The sequence below is a fragment of the Salmo salar genome, chromosome 08 (genome assembly GCF_965601325.2).
Source record: "Salmo salar chromosome 08, fSalSal1, whole genome shotgun sequence".
Taxonomy (NCBI): Eukaryota; Metazoa; Chordata; class Actinopteri; order Salmoniformes; family Salmonidae; genus Salmo; species Salmo salar.
The window spans coordinates 39552501-39572500 of NC_138298.1; the positions used below are offsets into that span (position 1 = coordinate 39552501).

A 20000-nucleotide genomic window follows, 5' to 3' on the forward strand; every position below is an offset into this window, starting at 1 on the left:
CTCCCTCGGAACAACTGGAATCTCTCTCTGACGTACCAGGTCTCTCCCTCGGGACAACTGGAATCTCTCTCTGACGTACCAGGTCTCTCCCTCGGGACAACTGGAATCTCTCTGTGACGTACCAGGTCTCTCCCTCGGGACAACTGGAATCTCTCTGTGACGTACCAGGTCTCTCCCTCGGGACAACTGGAATCTCTCTCTGACGTACCAGGTCTCTCCCTCGGGACAACTGGAATCTCTCTCTGACGTACCGGGTCTCTCCCTCGGGACAACTGGAATCTCTCTCTGACGTACCAGGTCCCTCCCTCGGGACAACTGGAATCTCTCTCTGTGACGTACCAGGTCTCTCCCTCGGGACAACTGGAATCTCTCTCTGACGTACCAGGTCTCTCCCTCGGGACAACTGGAATCTCTCTCTCTGTGACGTACCAGGTCTCTCCCTCGGGACAACTGGAATCTCTCTCTGATGTACCAGGTCTCTCCCTCGGGACAACTGGAATCTCTCTCTGTGACGTACCAGGTCTCTCCCTCGGGACAACTGGAATCTCTCTCTGTGACGTACCAGGTCTCTCCCTCGGGACAACTGGAATCTCTCTGTGACGTACCAGGTCTCTCCCTCGGGACAACTGGAATCTCTCTGTGACGTACCAGGTCTCTCCCTCGGGACAACTGGAATCTCTCTCTGTACCAGGTCTCTCCCTCGGGACAACTGGAATCTCTCTCTGACGAACCAGGTCTCTCCCTCGGGACAACTGGAATCTCTCTCTGACGAACCAGGTCTCTCCCTCGGGACAACTGGAATCTCTCTGTGACGTACCAGGTCTCTCCCTCGGGACAACTGGAATCTCTCTGTGACGTACCAGGTCTCTCCCTCGGGACAACTGGAATCTCTCTGTGACGTACCAGGTCTCTCCCTTGGGACAACTGGAATCTCTCTGTGACGTACCAGGTCTCTCCCTCGGGACAACTGGAATCTCTCTCTGTGACGTACCAGGTCTCTCCCTCGGGACAACTGGAATCTCTCTCTGTACCAGGTCCCTCCCTCGGGACAACTGGAATCTCTCTGTGACGTACCAGGTCTCTCCCTTGGGACAACTGGAATCTCTCTGTGACGTACCAGGTCTCTCCCTCGGGACAACTGGAATCTCTCTCTGACGTACCAGGTCTCTCCCTCGGGACAACTGGAATCTCTCTCTGTGACGTACCAGGTCTCTCCCTCGGGACAACTGGAATCTCTCTCTGACGTACCAGGTCTCTCCCTCGGGACAACTGGAATCTCTCTCTGACGTACCAGGTCTCTCCCTCGGAACAACTGGAATCTCTCTCTGACGTACCAGGTCTCTCCCTCGGGACAACTGGAATCTCTCTCTGACGTACCAGGTCTCTCCCTCGGGACAACTGGAATCTCTCTGTGACGTACCAGGTCTCTCCCTCGGGACAACTGGAATCTCTCTCTGATGTACCAGGTCTCTCCCTCGGGACAACTGGAATCTCTCTCTGACGTACCGGGTCTCTCCCTCGGGACAACTGGAATCTCTCTGTGACGTACCGGGTCCCTCCCTCGGGACAACTGGAATCTCTCTCTGTGACGTACCAGGTCTCTCCCTCGGGACAACTGGAATCTCTCTCTGACGTACCAGGTCTCTCCCTCGGGACAACTGGAATCTCTCTCTCTGTGACGTACCAGGTCTCTCCCTCGGGACAACTGGAATCTCTCTCTGATGTACCAGGTCTCTCCCTCGGGACAACTGGAATCTCTCTCTGTGACGTACCAGGTCTCTCCCTCGGGACAACTGGAATCTCTCTCTGACGTACCAGGTCTCTCCCTCGGGACAACTGGAATCTCTCTGTGACGTACCAGGTCTCTCCCTCGGGACAACTGGTATCTCTCTGTGACGTACCAGGTCTCTCCCTCGGGACAACTGGAATCTCTCTGTGACGTACCAGGTCTCTCCCTCGGGACAACTGGAATCTCTCTGTGACGTACCAGGTCTCTCCCTCGGGACAACTGGAATCTTGGAACGCCGTTTGGAGTAGCGGAACGTTACTTTGGAAAAACGATTCTATTCTCAGTCTGGGTTAGAGACATGAGCTGGGACAGATGTAAACGCACACATATTCGTATGTGAGGGGCTAGAAAACAGGTTTTGTGTGCTTTTAAACAGTTTACTACAGTTCAGTTTGAAGGGGTTATGACAGTTCAAATAGGCAGTATAGTGCACTGAACAACAATATAAACAGAACGTGTCTCACATTTAGTGCACAAATGTGTTTACATCCCTGTTAGTGAGCATTTCTCGTTTGCCCCAAGATAATCCATCCACCTGACAGGTGTGGCATATCAAGAAGCTGATTAAACAGCATGATCATTACATAGGTGCACCTTGTGCTGGGGGGGGGGGGGGCAATAAAAGGCCACTTTTTAAAATGTGCAGTTTTGTCAAGCAACACAATGCCACAGATGTGTTTCAAGCATGCAATTGGCATGCTGACTGCAGGAATGTCCACCAATGCTGTTGCCAGAGAATTGAATGTTCATGTGTCTACCATACACCACCTCTAACGTGTCTACCATAAGCCGCCTCCAATAGCCTTCTACTGGTTAAAGACACCATGATTACACTAGCACTAAGATACAGAATGAACATTTACTGTAGTGTTTTGGGGGGGACAAGAAGTGATGTGTGTTTCTCTCTCTCATATGCTCTTATAATACACACACACACACACACACACACACACACACACACACACACACACACACACACACACACACACACACACACACGCGCCTGGCTGGGTGTGCTTTTCCAGTGGACCTCCCGTTGTTTCTAAAGCGTTTCTGGGAATTCCAGTTTCCTGGTTGAACTGTTTGGAATGTTCTGTCTTTCAGACGTACTTCACGCTTCTTTTCATTTCATCCTCTCTATTCTGGAGCTCAGCTTTCAGTAGGGCACATGGATACACACTCACGCACCAACACACACATTCACACATACGCACAAACAGATGAAAACACGGTATCTGTTTTTGATAAAGTGTGTGTGTGTGTAACAGTTTAAGTGTGTTATTCTCATGGGAAAAGAGGAATGTCTGAGTTACCTGGTCATTCTATAAACCTGAACATCAGAGAGAAGGTTAGAAATGGTTGATAAAAGATTAGGGATGGTTAATATAAGGTTAAGGATTGTTGATATAAGGTTACAATGTGTTGATAAAAGGTTGGAGATGGTTGGTTTAAAGATGTTATATTTAAAGTTGTGGACCAAAAGGTTTGGGGAGACAGAATGGTGGAGAGTTTGGTTTGGTTGGAGAAAGTGGATTTTAGATTTGGTTGTAATGGGGGAGTGGTGTCTTGGATATGTTTAACTCAGTGTTTTTTCCTCTCTGTTTCTTTCCATCTCTCTCTCTCTCTCTCTCTCTCTCTCTCTCTCGTTCTCTCTCTCTCTCGTTCTCTCTCTCTCGTTCTCTCTCTCTCTCGTTCTCTCTCTCTCGTTCTCTCTCTCTCTCTCTTTCTCTTTCTCTTTTCTCCAGTATTGTTCGGGAGTACCTGAGCGGCGCTCCGTTCTCCTCCTACCAGGAGACCATGTACTTCTCTCGCTTTCTGCAGTGGAAGTGGCTGGAGAGGTGGGTCATGAGTCAGTCGATCAATGTACTTTCTCTCTCACGTAGGGTTCCACAGTGCCCTTCAGAAAGTATTCAACCCCCCTTTTACTTTCCCCACATGTTGTTGTGTTACAGCCTGAATTTTAAATGGATTCAATTGAGATTTTTGTGTCACTGGTCTACACACAATAATCCATAATGTCAAAGTAGAATTTTAGTTTGTAGAAAATGTTCACAATTAATAAATGAATAAGTATTAAGTAAAAAAAAAATGCTTAAGTCACACGTTAAGAAATTAAACGTACAAGACCGATATCACCCCGAATTAAAGAGAAAACAAAGAGTTAGATTGAAGAGAGGACAGAAGGTAAATTGACAACCTGTGGTTAGATCATTGGACTAGTAACCGAAAGGTCGCTAGATCGTTATCCCTGAGCTGACAAGGTACAAATCTGTCGTTCTGCCCCTGAACAAGGCAGTTAACCCACTGTTCTTGGGCCATCATTGTAAATAAGAATTTGTTCTTAACTGACTTGCCTCATTAAATGAAGGATAAATAAAATAAATAAATAAAAAGTTGCATGGACTCACACTGTGTTCAGTAATAGTAGTTAACATGATTAGTTTTTAATGACTTCCCCATCTCTGTACCCTACACATACAATTATCTGTAAGGCCCCTCAATCCAGTAGGGAATTTCAAACAAATAACATTGTAATTACCCTACAATAATAAACTAAACAACGAGTGAAAAGTAGGAAGCCTGAACAGAATAAAACATATTCCAAAACATGCTTCCTGTTTGCAACAAGGCACTAAAGTAATACTGCAAAGAAATGAACTTTATGTCCTGAATACAAAGTGTCGTGTTTGATTTGCCCAGAACATATCACTGACTATCACTCAGTGTGTTTTTAAGCATGGTGGTGGCTGCATCATGTTATGGGTATGACTGTCATCAGCAAGGACCTAGAGGATTTTTTTAGGATAAAAAATAAATACAGTTTAACACAGGCTAGAGGAAAACCTGCTTCAGTCTGCTTTACACCAGACACTGGGAGAGGAATTCACCTTTCAGCAGGACAATAACCTACAACACAAAGCCAATTACACATTGGAGTTTCTTACCAAGAAGACGGTGAATGTTCCTGAGTAGCCTAGTTACAGTTTTGACTGAAATCTACTTGAAAATCTATGGCTGAAAATGGCTGTCTAACAATGATCAAGAACCAACTTGACAGAGATTGAAGAATTCTTTTTAAAACAATAATGTGAAAGAATATATACAATCCAGGTGTGTAAAGCTCTTAGACTTACCCAGAAAGACTCACAGCTCTTAGAAACTCACCCAGAAAGACTCACAGCTCTTAGAGACTTACCCAGAAAGACTCACAGCTCTTAGAGACTTACCCAGAAAGACTCACAGCTCTTAGAGACTTACCCAGAAAGACTCACAGCTCTTAGAGACTTACCCAGAAAGACTCACAGCTCTTAGAGACTTACCCAGAAAGACTCACAGCTCTTAGAGACTTACCCAGAAAGACTCACAGCTCTTAGAGACTTACCCAGAAAGACTCACAGCTCTTAGAGACTTACCCAGAAAGACTCACAGCTCTTAGAGACTTACCCAGAAAGACTCACAGCTCTTAGCGACATACCCAGAAAGACTCACAGCTCTTAGCGACTTACCCAGAAAGACTCACAGCTCTTAGCGACTTACCCAGAAAGACTCACAGCTCTTAGCGACATACCCAGAAAGACTCACAGCTCTTACAGACTTACCCAGAAAGACTCACAGCTCTTAGCGACATACCCAGAAAGACTCACAGCTCTTAGCGACATACCCAGAAAGACTCACAGCTCTTACAGACTTACCCAGAGACTCACAGCTGTAATCACTGCCGAAGGTGATTCTAACATGTATTGACTCAGGGGGTTGAGTAAAGTAGCCTCTTTGGACCGGTTTCCCGGACATACAGCAAGCCTAGTCCTAGAATAAAAAGATGATCTGTTGAAAGTGCTTTTTAGTCCAAGATTATAATCTGGTTGTTAAATAAAATAAATGTTCTGTCAATCCATGAATCAATCAAATGTATTTATAAAGCCTTTCTTACATCAGCTGATATCTCAAAGTGCTGTACAGAAACCCAGCCTAAAACCCCAAACAGCAAGCAATGCAGGTGTAGAAGCACGGTGGCTAGGAAAAACTCCCTAGAAAGGCCAGAACCTAGGAAGAAACCTAGAGAGGAACCAGGCCATGACGTGTGGCCAGTCACACACATTCCTTTCTTTCCTTTCTGTATGAAAGCTGAAACACACCATCTCTCTCTCTCCGTCCTACAGTCAACTAGTAACCTTCTGTATGATAACTAAAACACACCATCTCTCTCTCTCTCCTACAGTCAACTAGTAACCTTCTGTATGATAACTAAAACACCATCTCTCTCTCCTACAGTCACCTAGTAACCTTCTGTATGATAACTAAAACACCATCTCTCTCTCTCTGTCCTACAGTCAACTAGTAACCTTCTGTATGATAACTAAAACACACCATCTCTCTCTCTCTCCTACAGTCAACTAGTAACCTTCTGTATGATAACTAAAACACCATCTCTCTCTGTCCTACAGTCAACTAGTAACCTTCTGTATGATAACTAAAACACCATCTCTCTCTCTCTGTCCTACAGTCAACTAGTAACCTTCTGTATGATAACTAAAACACACCATCTCTCTCTCTCTCCTACAGTCAACTAGTAACCTTCTGTATGATAACTAAAACACCATCTCTCTCTCTCCTACAGTCAACTAGTAACCTTCTGTATGATAACTAAAACACCATCTCTCTCCGTCCTACAGTCAACTAGTAACCTTCTGTATGATAACTAAAACACACCATCTCTCTCTCTCCTACAGTCAACTAGTAACCTTCTGTATGATAACTAAAACACCATCTCTCTCCGTCCTACAGGCAACTAGTAACCTTCTGTATGATAACTAAAACACACCATCTATCTCCGTCCTACAGGCAACCAGTAACCAAAAATACCTTCAGGCATTACAGAGTACTAGGAAAAGGTGGATTTGGTGAGGTGAGTGCGTTACTCTGAATGTTTGACCCTGAGTGAGGTGACTGTTTGACCCTGAGTGAGGTGGACTGTTTGACCCTGAGTGAGGTGAGAGTTTGACCCTGAGTGAGGTGAGAGTTTGACCCTGAGTGAGGTGAGAGTTTGACCCTGAGTGAGGTGAGAGTTTGACCCTGAGTGAGGTGACTGTTTGACCCTGAGTGAGGTGACTGTTTGACCCTGAGTGAGGTGACTGTTTGACCCTGAGTGAGGTGACTGTTTGACCCTGAGTAGAGGTGACTGGTTTGACCCTGAGTGAGGTGACTGTTTTGACCCTGAGTGAGGTGACTGTTTGACCACCTGAGTCGAGGTGACTGTTTGACCCTGAGTGAGGCTGACTCGTTTGACCCTGAGGTGAGGGACTCTGACCCTGAGTGAGGGGACTGTTTGACCCTGAGTGAGGGTGACTGTTTCGACCCTGAGTGAGGTGACTGTTTGACCCTGAGTGAGGTGACTGTTTGACCCTGAGTGAGGTGACTGTTTGGACCCTGAGTGAGGTGACTGTTTGACCCCTGAGTGAGGTGACTGTTGACCTGAGTGAGGTGAGAGTTTGACCCTGAGTGAGGTGAGAGTTTGACCCTGAGTGAGGTGACTGTTTGACCCTGAGTGAGGTGACTGTTTGACCCTGAGTGAGGTGACTGTTTGACCCTGAGTGAGGTGACAGTTTGACCCTGAGTGAGGTGAGAGTTTGACCCTGAGTGAGGTGAGAGTTTGACCCTGAGTGAGGTGAGAGTTTGACCCTGAGTGAGGTGACAGTTTGACCCTGAGTGAGGTGACAGTTTGACCCTGAGTGAGGTGACTGTTTGGACCCTGAGTGAGGTGACTGTTTGACCCTGAGTGAGGTGACTGTTTGACCCTGAGTGAGGTGACTGTTTGACCCTGAGTGAGGTGACTGTTTGACCCTGAGTGAGGTGACTGTTTGACCCTGAGTGAGGTGACTGTTTGACCCTGAGTGAGGTGACTGTTTGACCCTGAGTGAGGTGACTGTTTGACCCTGAGTGAGGTGACTGTTTGACCCTGAGTGAGGTGACTGTTTGACCCTGAGTGAGGTGAGGAGTTTGACCCTGAGTGAGGTGAGAGTTTGACCCTGAGTGAGGTGAGAGTTTGACCCTGTGTGAGGTGAGAGTTTGACCCTGAGTGAGGTGAGAGTTTGACCCTGAGTGAGGTGAGAGTTTGACCCTGAGTGAGGTGACTGTTTGACCCTGAGTGAGGTGAGAGTTTGACCCTGAGTGAGGTGACTGTTTGACCCTGAGTGAGGTGACTGTTTGACCCTGAGTGAGGTGACTGTTTGACCCTGAGTGAGGTGACTGTTTGACCCTGAGTGAGGTGACTGTTTGACCCTGAGTGAGGTGACTGTTTGACCCTGAGTGAGGTGACTGCTGTATGTTAATGCAGGTGAATCGTGTGTAAACTTGTGTGCGTGTGCTAACTTGTGCAAGTGTTTCCATACTTCTGTGTGTTAACCGTTTCTCCTCTCCTCCCCCTCTCCTCTCCTCTCCTCTCCTCTTCCTCTCCTCTCCTCTCCTCTCCTCTTCTCTCTCCTCTCCTCTCCTCTCCTCTCCTTCCTCTCCTCTCCTCTCCTCTCCTCTCCTCTCCTCTCCTCTCCTCTCCTCCAGGTGTGTGCCTGTCAGGTCCGGGCCACTGGTAAGATGTACGCCTGTAAAAAGCTGGAGAAGAAGAGAGTGAAGAAGAGAAAAGGTGAAGCCATGGCACTAAACGAAAAACGCATTTTAGAAAAAGTTAACAGTAGTTTTGTAGTAAGTACTTTTTTCTTATTCAAACTCAATTTACCTGATTATGGTGTCTCTCTGTGTCTCTCTGTGTCTCTCTGTGGCTCTCTGTGTCTCTCTCTGTCTCTGTCTGTATCTCTCTCTCTCTCTCTCTCTCTCTCTCTCTCTCTCTCTCTCTCTGTCTCTCTGTCTGTCTCTCTCTCTCTCTCTCTCTCTCTCTCTCTCTCTCTCTCTCTGTCTTCTCTGTCTGTCTGTCTGTCTGTGACTCTGTCTGTCTCTCTGTCTTCTATGTTTGTGTTAAAATGCTCTGTCATCATAAATCAATCCTTCCTTCTGTTACTGTACTGGACTATGTGATGCAACTTTCCGCTGGTCTTAAAATCAGTTCTCTCATAAACCAGTACTTTCCCAAAGATTCCCGTGGAGGATTCTGGGTTTTTCTAGCGTTTTTCCTCTGAAATCCTGTTATCTTCCAACTGGGATTTCCGGAAGGCCTGTGATTTTTAGGAAGGTTAGCTGAATTTTGCAACCTAATCCTGCCTGGTGTAAGGCAACTCACCACTGAGTCTTAACCTGACCTGCAATCAGATGTTAAGAAACAACATACTGACGGTAGCATCCGACTCCAGCCAGCCTGACCTGGGGAACTAGTGGAGATATGAGGAGAAGTGTGTGTGTGTGTGTGTGTGTGTGTGTGTGTACACCCTAACCATAGATTGCTCACTACACTGTGACTGTCAAGTCAACTCCTCCATAGTAATCAGTTGCCAGTGAGGGACCATTCTAATCCTTAAACTCACAGTGACCGTGTGTTTAGACACACACACGTTATGTTCTCCTGTCCTGTGTGTGTGTGTCTCTTCAGAAGACTCCTGCGTAAGAGCTAGCCTTGGCTGACGGGGGCAGAGTGTGTATCGGGGCGAGGTGACCTCGTCCGATCTCCTTCGGGAGCTGAGACTGTGGATAGGAGCTACCCAGCAGTACTTGGGAGTGGGACTTTCTTATCGTGTTTGGAACAGTGTAGTATTTGACTGCGTCAGGGCGGTGTTTGAAGATAACAGTATTAAGTCCCAAATGGCACCCGATTCCCTATTTTAGCGCACTACTTTTGAATAGGGTATACTATATAGGGAATATATTGCCATTTGGGACACAACTAGATACAACACTTTGTTAACTTTGCTAGTCTCTCAAAGTCAACCTCCCTGCTCAAATGGTGAGGTAGTCTGAACACACACACACACACACACACACACACACACACACACACACACACACACACACACACACACACACACACACACACACACAGAGTCATGCGTCAGCTTGGGAAAAGCATGCTAGATCATTCAGATTGAACACAAGGCCCAGTCTAAGTCGGAAAACTCTGCATTGGAAGTGTGTGTGTGTGTGTGTGTGTGTGTGTGTGTGTGTGTGTGTGTGTGTGTGTGTGTGTGTGTGTGTGTGTGTGTGTGTGTGTGTGTGTGTGTGTGTGTGTGTGTGTGTGTGTGCCCCCTTCCCAATAATTCCCCCAGTCCCCGTGGTCGGTCCTGTTTTGTGAGAGTGTATTCCACCAGATGGGAATCCTCCGTGTGGCAGGAACATCCTCCTTCTAAATAACACTGACCTGCCTGTCAATGACCTCCATAGGGCAAGAGAGAGAGGACCTAAAGGAGAGGAGAGAGGGGGGGAGAGAGAGGACCTAAAGGAGAGGAGAGGAGAGAGGGGGGGAGAGAGAGGACCTGAAGGAGAGGAGAGGGAGGGGGGGAGAGAGAGGACCTAAAGGAGAGGAGAGGGAGGGGGGAGAGAGAGGACCTAAAGGAGAGGAGAGGGAGGGGGGGAGAGAGAGGACCTAAAGGAGAGGAGAGAGGACCTAAAGGAGAGGAGAGAGAGGGAGGGGGGAGAGAGAGGACCTAAAGGAGAGAGAGAGGGAGGGAGGGGGGAGAGAGAGGACCTAAAGGAGAGAGGGAGGACCTAAAGGAGAGAGAGAGGACCTAAAGGAGAGGACAGAGAGGGAGGGGGGAGAGAGAGGACCTAAAGGAGAGAGAGAGGAGAGGGAGGGGGGAGAGAGAGGACCTAAAGGAGAGAGAGAGGAGAGGGAGGGGGGAGAGAGAGGACCTAAAGGAGAGAGGGAGGGGGGGAGAGAGAGGACCTAAATGAGAGGAGAGAGAGAGGACCTAAAGGAGAGGAGAGGAGAGGGAGGGGGGAGAGAGAGGACCTAAAGGAGAGGAGAGCGAGAGAGGGGGGGAGAGAGAGGACCTAAAGGAGAGAGAGGGAGGGGGGGAGAGAGAGGACCTAAAGGAGAGGAGAGGGAGGGGGGGAGAGAGAGGACCTAAAGGAGAGGAGAGGGAGGGGGGGAGAGAGAGGACCTAAAGGAGAGGAGAGGGAGGGGGGGGGAGAGAGGACCTAAAGGAGAGGAGAGGGAGGGGGGGAGAGAGAGGACCTAAAGGAGAGGAGAGAGGACCTAAAGGAGAGGAGAGAGAGGGAGGGGGGAGAGAGAGGACCTAAAGGAGAGAGAGAGGACCTAAAGGAGAGAGAGAGGACCTAAAGGAGAGGAGAGAGAGGGAGGGGGGAGAGAGAGGACCTAAAGGAGAGGAGAGGAGAGGGAGGGGGGGAGAGAGAGGACCTAAAGGAGAGGAGAGCGAGAGAGGGGGGGAGAGAGAGGACCTAAAGGAGAGGAGAGGGAGGGGGGGGAGAGAGGACCTAAAGGAGAGGAGAGGGAGGGGGGGGAGAGAGGACCTAAAGGAGAGGAGAGGAGAGGGAGGGGGGGAGAGAGAGGACCTAAAGGAGAGGCGAGGGAGGGGGGGATACTGTCTCTGATACTGTGTGTCTCTCTGATACTGTGTGTGTCTCTGATACTGTGTGTGTCTCTGATACTGTGTGTATATTAAGGAGGTCTGGTTTTGGCTAATGGATTGTTATGAGGGACAACACACACACACACACACACACACACACACACACACACACACACACACACACACACACACACACACACACACAATAGGGTCCTGTAACACATCGGGACCCTATTGGAGCATGGTGTATGTGTTGCTATAGAGACACAATAGATTCATTGTCTGTGTTTCCGTGTAACGTGTGTTCTGTGTCTGTGTAGATGTTTGTGTAGATGTGTGTAACGTGCGTTCTGTGTCTGTGTAGATGTTTGTGTGTAATTTACAGTGAGCGTGTGATCTGTTTTCCCTTTGGACGTCATTACAATGCATGTTGGGTCTTCCTGTAGTTGTGAAATCATGAAATCACGCTCTCTTCTCTCTCCCTCTCTCTCTCTCTCTCTCTCTCTCTCTCCCTCCCCCTCTCTCCCTCCCTCCCTCCCTCTCTCCCTCTCTCGCTCTCTCCCTCCCTCTCTCCCTCCCTCCAGGTTAATCTAGCCTATGCGTATGAGACTAAGGATGCTCTGTGTTTAGTACTGACCATAATGAATGGAGGAGACCTGAAGTTTCACATCTATAATATGGGGAACTCTGGCTTTGATGAGCAGAGGGCCATCTTCTACGCTGCAGAGATCTGTTCTGGGCTGGAAGACCTGCACCGTGAGAGGATCGTCTATCGGTCAGTAATCAATCATTCAACAAATCAATCAACTTTACATTTTACATGTGCATTAAGAGTCACTTCCACAATATATTACAGCAGGGCTGGCCAACTCTGTTCCTGGAGAGATACCCTCCTGTAGGTTTTAACTCCAACTCTGTTCCTGGAGAGATACCCTCCTGTAGGTTTACACTCCAACCCTGTTCCTGGAGAGATACCCTCCTGGAGGTTTACACTCCAACCCTGTTCCTGGAGAGATACCCTCCTGTAGGTTTTAACTCCAACCCTGTTCCTGGAGAGATACCCTCCTGTAGGTTTACACTCCAACCCTGTTCCTGGAGAGAAACCCTCCTGTAGGTTTACACTCCAACCCTGTTCCTGGAGAGATACCCTCCTGTAGGTTTACACTCCAACCCTGTTCCTGGAGAGATACCCTCCTGTAGGTTTTAGCTCCAACCCTGTTCCTGGAGAGATACCCTCCTGTAGGTTTACACTCCAACCCTGTTCCTGGAGAGAAACCCTCCTGGAGGTTTACACTCCAACCCTGTTCCTGGAGAGATACCCTCCTGTAGGTTTACACTCCAACCCTGTTCCTGGAGAGAAACCCTCCTGTAGGTTTACACTCCAACCCTGTTCCTGGAGAGATACCCTCCTGTAGGTTTTAACTCCAACCCTGTTCCTGGAGAGATACCCTCCTGTAGGTTTACACTCCAACCCTGTTCCTGGAGAGAAACCCTCCTGTAGGTTTACACTCCAACCCTGTTCCTGGAGAGATACCCTCCTGTAGGTTTTAACTCCAACCCTGTTCCTGGAGAGATACCCTCCTGTAGGTTTTAACTCCAACCCTGTTCCTGGAGAGATACCCTCCTGTAGGTTTACACTCCAACCCTGTTCCTGGAGAGAAACCCTCCTGTAGGTTTACACTCCAACCCTGTTCCTGGAGAGAAACCCTCCTGTAGGTTTACACTCCAACCCTGTTCCTGGAGAGATACCCTCCTGTAGGTTTTAACTCCAACCCTGTTCCTGGAGAGATACCCTCCTGTAGGTTTACACTCCAACCCTGTTCCTGGAGAGAAACCCTCCTGTAGGTTTTAACTCCAACCCTGTTCCTGGAGAGATGCCTGCACTGCTTTCAGTAAACACACAAGACAAGTATATACTTCAAGGTGCACACTGTGCTGAGGCTGCTGATAAATGCACACTGCTAAGTGCACTATCCTGTTTCAAATCCATTTCCAAAGATATTAAGATGACATAAACAGTATCTGGGGTGTGTGTGTGTGTGTGTGTGTGTGTGTGTGTGTGTGTGTGTGTGTTGCAGACTTAAGACACACACACAGCCCTTTATGCAAACAACACACCAATAGGAGGCCACCAGTGCAGACAGGTCAAGGGTCATGGACTGTTCTGGAAGATTCCTTTCTTCTAAATTAGTAGTATCAACTAAATCATAGTCTTTATATGGTTAGCTGATTTAGATGGTTAGCTGATGGTTAGCTGATGGTTAACAGACTTAGATGGTTAGCTGGTTAGCTGATGGTTAGATGGTTAGCTGATGGTTAGCTGATGGTTAGATGGTTAGCTGATTTAGATGGTTAGCTGATTTAGATGGTTAGCTGATTAGATGTTTAGATGGTTAGCTGATGGTTAGATGGTTAGCTGTTTAGATGGTTAGCTGATGGTTAGATGGTTAGCTGATGGTTAGATGGTTAGCTGATTAGATGGTTAGCTGGTTAGATGGTAAAATGGTTAGCTGATTAGATGTTTAGCTGATTTAGATGGTTAGCTGTGTTAGTGCTGTGCAGGAACAAAAGCATGCGTGCCCAGAACTGGTGTTGGATAAATAACTCTAACTTTGTGTATGTTTTTTTCTTCTCAGGGACTTAAAACCTGAAAACATTCTTCTAGACGACCGTGGTAAGCTTGAACCACGTCTTGTCACTGACTTAGCTAATTACAAGCCTTGGTACTAGCAACATAAACTAGCTAGCTACAAGCCTTGGTACTAGCAACATAAACTAGCTAGCTATAAGCCTTGGTATTAGCAACATAAACTAGATAGCTATAAACCTTGGTACTAGCAACATAAACTAGCTAGCTATAAACCTTGGTACTAGCAACATAAACTAGCTAGCTACAAGCCTTGGTACTAGCAACATAAACTAGCTAGCTATAAGCCTTGGTACTAGCAACATAAACTAGCTAGCTACAAGCCTTGGTACTAGCAACATAAACTAGCTAGCTACAAGCCTTGGTACTAGCAACATAAACTAGCTAGCTACAAGCCTTGGTACTAGCAACATAAACTAGCTAGCTATAAGCCTTGGTACTAGCAACATAAACTAGCTAGCTATAAGCCTTGGAACTAGCAACATAAACTAGCTAGCTACAAGCCTTGGTACTAGCAACCTAAACTAGCTAGCTACAAGCCTTGGTACTAGCAACATAAACTAGCTAGCTACAAGCCTTGGTACTAGCAACATAAACTAGCTAGCTATAAGCCTTGGTACTAGCAACTTAAACTAGCTAGCTACAAGCCTTGGTACTAGCAACATAAACTAGCTAGCTACAAGCCTTGGTACTAGCAACATAAACTAGCTAGCTATAAGCCTTGGTACTAGCAACATAAACTAGCTAGCTACAAGCCTTGGTACTAGCAACATAAACTAGCTAGCTACACTGTTATTCCCCATACCCATAGTGATATTCATAAACATGTTATTACACTTTTATTCATGTTCATAAACATGTTATTCATGTCCTCTCCAGGACACATCCGTATCTCTGACCTGGGACTAGCCGTCCAGATTCCCGACTCAGAGACGATACGAGGGAGAGTGGGCACCGTAGGATACATGGGTACATCCTACCTCTCTCTTCCTATCTCCTTGATTCCTCCTCTTCATCTCTCTCTCTCTACATACATGGGTACATCCTACCTCTCTTCTCATCCCCCTCTCCATCTCTTTTTAACCCTGTCCCTCTCTCTCCTAGACCTGGAGGTGTCTAGACATAATCTATCCCCCTCTCTCTCTCTCTCTCTCTCTCTCTCTCTCTCTCTCTCTCTCTCTCTCTCTCTCTCTCCGTCAGCCCCAGAGGTGATCCAGAATGAGGCCTACTCCTTCAGTCCTGACTGGTGGGGTCTGGGCTGTCTGGTGTTTGAGATGATCCAGGGTCAGTCACCCTTCCGCCGGCGTAAAGAACGAGTGAAGAGAGAAGAGGTGGACAGACGAGTGCGAGAAGACCCCGAGGAATACTCTGACAAGTTCTCTGAGGAGGCCAAGGATATCTGCAGACAGGTGGGAGAGAGGGAGTGATGGATGGCGTGTTTAAAGAACACACACACACACACAGTTAGTTATTCCTCTGCCGGGGTTAGGGATAAAGTGAGGTCACACGGGGTGTGTGTGTGTGTGTGTGTGTGTGTGTGTGTGTGTGTGTGTGTGTGTGTGTGTGTGTGTGTGTGTTCTGTGAGCAGGTGTGTGTGTGGTCAACATCCCTTCTCTACAGTGTTATCCATGGTGGTTGAGCAGCGGTCATGTTTCAGACCGGTCCACCAGAGTTAATATTTGCTTCATCCATGAATGAGCATTTGGAGCACTAGTGTGAACCCTGTCTGTGTGGTTGTCCACAAATACAATATCTTCTTCATCTTCCTCTTCTTTCTTCTCTTCTCTTCTTCTTTCTTCTTCTCTCTTCTTCTTTCTCTTCTTCCTCTTCTTTCTTCATCTTCTTCTTCTCTTCTTTTTCTCTTTTTCTCTTCTTCTTTCTCTCCTTCTTCCTCTTCTTTCTTCTTCTCTCTTCTTCTTTCTCTCCTTTCTCTCTTCTTCTTTCTCTCTTCTCTTCTTTTTCTCTTCTTCTCTCCTTCTTCCTCTTCTTTCTTCTTCTTCTCTCCTTCTTTCTCTTCTTTCTCTCTTCTTCTTCTTTCTCTTCTTCTTTCTTCTCTGCATTGGACTCTCTACTGGGAGAGAGGAGGGGATGAGGGAGGTAAAGGAGAGAGGGTGAAGGACCGTTACTGTTCCAGTCAGAGACACAGGCCTTTGGGGGGATTCCTCTGTTCCAGTGAGAGACACAGGCCTCTGGGGGGATTCCTCTGTTCCAGTCAGAGACACAGGCCTCTGGGGGGGATTCCTCTGTTCCAGTGAGAGACACAGGCCTCTGGGGGGATTCCTCTGTTCCAGTCAGAGACACAGGCCTCTGGGGGGATTCCTCTGTTCCAGTCAGAGACACAGGCCTCTGGGGGGATTCCTCTGTTCCAGTCAGAGACACAGGCCTCTGGGGGGGATTCCTCTGTTCCAGTGAGAGACACAGGCCTCTGGGGGGATTCCTCTGTTCCAGTCAGAGACACAGGCCTCTGGGGGGATTCCTCTGTTCCAGTGAGAGACACAGGCCTCTGGGGGATTCCTCTGTTCCAGTCAGAGACACAGGCCTCTGGGGGATTCCTCTGTTCCAGTGAGAGACACAGGCCTCTGGGGGGATTCCTCTGTTCCAGTGAGAGACACAGGCCTCTGGGGGGATTCCTCTGTTCCAGTGAGAGACACAGGCCTCTGGGGGGATTCCTCTGTTCCAGTCAGAGACACAGGCCTCTGGGGGGGATTCCTCTGTTCCAGTGAGAGACACAGGCCTTTGGGGGGATTCCTCTGTTCCAGTGAGAGACACAGGCCTCTGGGGGGGATTCCTCTGTTCCAGTCAGAGACACAGGCCTCTGGGGGGATTCCTCTGTTCCAGTCAGAGACACAGGCCTCTGGGGGGGATTCCTCTGTTCCAGTCAGAGACACAGGCCTCTGGGGGGATTCCTCTGTTCCAGTCAGAGACACAGGCCTCTGGGGGGATTCCTCTGTTCCAGTCAGAGACACAGGCCTCTGGGGGGGATTCCTCTGTTCCAGTCAGAGACACAGGCCTCTGGGGGGATTCCTCTGTTCCAGTGAGAGACACAGGCCTCTGGGGGGATTCCTCTGTTCCAGTGAGAGACACAGGCCTTTGGGGGGATTCCTCTGTTCCAGTGAGAGACACAGGCCTCTGGGGGGATTCCTCTGTTCCAGTCAGAGACACAGGCCTCTGGGGGGGATTCCTCTGTTCCAGTCAGAGACACAGGCCTCTGGGGGGATTCCTCTGTTCCAGTCAGAGACACAGGCCTCTGGGGGATTCCTCTGTTCCATCCATATGGAAGGGATGATGCTGTTTGTATGTGGCTGCTATGGAAGGGATGATGCTGTTTGTATGTGGTTGCTATGGAAGGGATGATGCTGTTTGTATGTGGCTGCTATGGAAGGGATGATGCTGTTTGTATGTGGTTGCAATGGAAGGGATGATGCTGTTTGTATGTGGTTGCTATGGAAGGGATGATGCTGTTTGTATGTGGTTGCTATGGAAGGGATGATGCTGTTTGTATGTGGTTGCTATGGAAGGGATGATGCTGTTTGTATGTGGCTGCTATGGAAGGGATGATGCTGTTTGTATGTGGTTGCTATGGAAGGGATCATGCTGTTTGTATGTGGCTGCTATGGAAGGGATGATGCTGTTTGTATGTGGTTGCTATGGAAGAGATGATGCTGTTTGTATGTGGCTGCTATGGAAGTGAACTGTGTTTGCGTGTGATCAGGGGTGTATTCATTCAACAAATTCGCTTGAAAAATGTTTATTAAATGGAAGCAAACGGGGATTAACATAACTGAATTTATCCAATAGACACTAGCTCACCATTCACATTACATGGGGGATATTTAAACAATGCTCTAGAACTGAATGTGTAGAATCGGAACAATATTACACATGGGGGATATTTAAACAATGCTCTAGAACTGAATGTGTAGAATCAGAACAATATTACACATGGGGGATATTTAAACAATGCTCTAGAACTGAATGTGTAGAATCAGAACAATATTACACATGGGGGAGATTTAAACAATGCTCTAGAACTGAATGTGTAGAATCAGAACAATATTACACATGGGGGAGATTTAAACAATGCTCTAGAACTGAATGTGTAGAATCAGAACAATATTACACATGGGGGATATTTAAACAATGCTCTAGAACTGAATGTGTAGAATCAGAACAATATTACACATGGGGGAGATTTAAACAATGCTCTAGAACTGAATGTGTAGAATCAGAACAATATTACACATGGGGGAGATTTAAACAATGCTCTAGAACTGAATGTGTAGAATCAGAACAATATTACACATGGGGGATATTTAAACAAATGCTCTAGAACTGAATGTGTAGAATCAGAACAATATTACACATGGGGGATATTTAAACAAATGCTCTAGAACTGAATGTGTAGAATCAGAACAATATTACACATGGGGGATATTTAAACAATGCTCTAGAACTGAATGTGTAGAATCAGAACAATATTACACATGGGGGATATTTAAACAATGCTCTAGAACTGAATGTGTAGAATCGGAACAATATTACACATGGGGGAGATTTAAACAATGCTCTAGAACTGAATGTGTAGAATCGGAACAATATTACACATGGGGGAGATTTAAACAATGCTCTAGAACTGAATGTGTAGAATCAGAACAATATTACACATGGGGGAGATTTAAACAATGCTCTAGAACTGAATGTGTAGAATCAGAACAATATTACACATGGGGGATATTTAAACAATGCTCTAGAACTGAATGTGTAGAATCAGAACAATATTACACATGGGGGATATTTAAACAATGCTCTAGAACTGAATGTGTAGAATCAGAACAATATTACACATGGGGGATATTTAAACAATGCTCTAGAACTGAATGTGTAGAATCAGAACAATATTACACATGGGGGATATTTAAACAATGCTCTAGAACTGAATGTGTAGAATCAGAACAATATTACACATGGGGGATATTTAAACAATGCTCTAGAACTGAATGTGTAGAATCAGAACAATATTACACATGGGGGAGATTTAAACAATGCTCTAGAACTGAATGTGTAGAATCAGAACAATATTACACATGGGGGAGATTTAAACAATGCTCTAGAACTGAATGTGTAGAATCAGAACAATATTACACATGGGGGAGATTTAAACAATGCTCTAGAACTGAATGTGTAGAATCAGAACAATATTACACATGGGGGAGATTTAAACAATGCTCTAGAACTGAATGTGTAGAATCAGAACAATATTACACATGGGGGAGATTTAAACAATGCTCTAGAACTGAATGTGTAGAATCAGAACAATATTACACATGGGGGAGATTTAAACAATGCTCTAGAACTGAATGTGTAGAATCAGAACAATATTACACATGGGGGAGATTTAAACAATGCTCTAGAACTGAATGTGTAGAATCAGAACAATATTACACATGGGGGATATTTAAACAATGCTCTAGAACTGAATGTGTAGAATCGGAACAATATTACACATGGGGGAGATTTAAACAATGCTCTAGAACTGAATGTGTAGAATCGGAACAATATTACACATGGGGGAGATTTAAACAATGCTCTAGAACTGAATGTGTAGAATCGGAACAATATTACACATGGGGGATATTTAAACAATGCTCTAGAACTGAATGTGTAGAATCGGAACAATATTACACATGGGGGATATTTAAACAATGCTCTAGAACTGAATGTGTAGAATCAGAACAATATTACACATGGGGGATATTTAAACAATGCTCTAGAACTGAATGTGTAGAATCAGAACAATATTACACATGGGGGATATTTAAACAATGCTCTAGAACTGAATGTGTAGAATCAGAACAATATTACACATGGGGGATATTTAAACAATGCTCTAGAACTGAATGTGTAGAATCAGAACAATATTACACATGGGGGATATTTAAACAATGCTCTAGAACTGAATGTGTAGAATCAGAACAATATTACACATTCTAAAAGTTGTCTCAACTCTTTTAAGTACCGGACTCTGCCTCACACAACTCTTCTAGAACCCTGTGTCACTTCCTCTTCCTCAGCTGCTGGCTAAAGACCCCAAAGCTCG

The 20000-nt window shown here is 46.5% G+C and overlaps 1 protein-coding gene across 2 annotated transcripts in view; it reads left to right on the forward strand.

The window, feature by feature from the left end:
• Positions 1 to 20000, forward strand: part of LOC106595393 (G protein-coupled receptor kinase 6) — a 96289-nt gene that overhangs the window by 65526 nt on the left and 10763 nt on the right. For both annotated transcript variants that reach the window (XM_082978673.1, XM_082978674.1), the window contains exons 6-13: positions 3535 to 3627; positions 6632 to 6695; positions 8345 to 8485; positions 11841 to 12031; positions 13893 to 13930; positions 14783 to 14872; positions 15104 to 15312; positions 19975 to 20000. The exon at positions 19975 to 20000 is cut by the window's right edge and continues 112 nt beyond it. In XM_082978673.1, the coding sequence (XP_082834799.1) occupies positions 3535 to 3627; positions 6632 to 6695; positions 8345 to 8485; positions 11841 to 12031; positions 13893 to 13930; positions 14783 to 14872; positions 15104 to 15312; positions 19975 to 20000 (852 nt within the window). The remainder of the gene's footprint in view (positions 1 to 3534; positions 3628 to 6631; positions 6696 to 8344; positions 8486 to 11840; positions 12032 to 13892; positions 13931 to 14782; positions 14873 to 15103; positions 15313 to 19974) is intronic.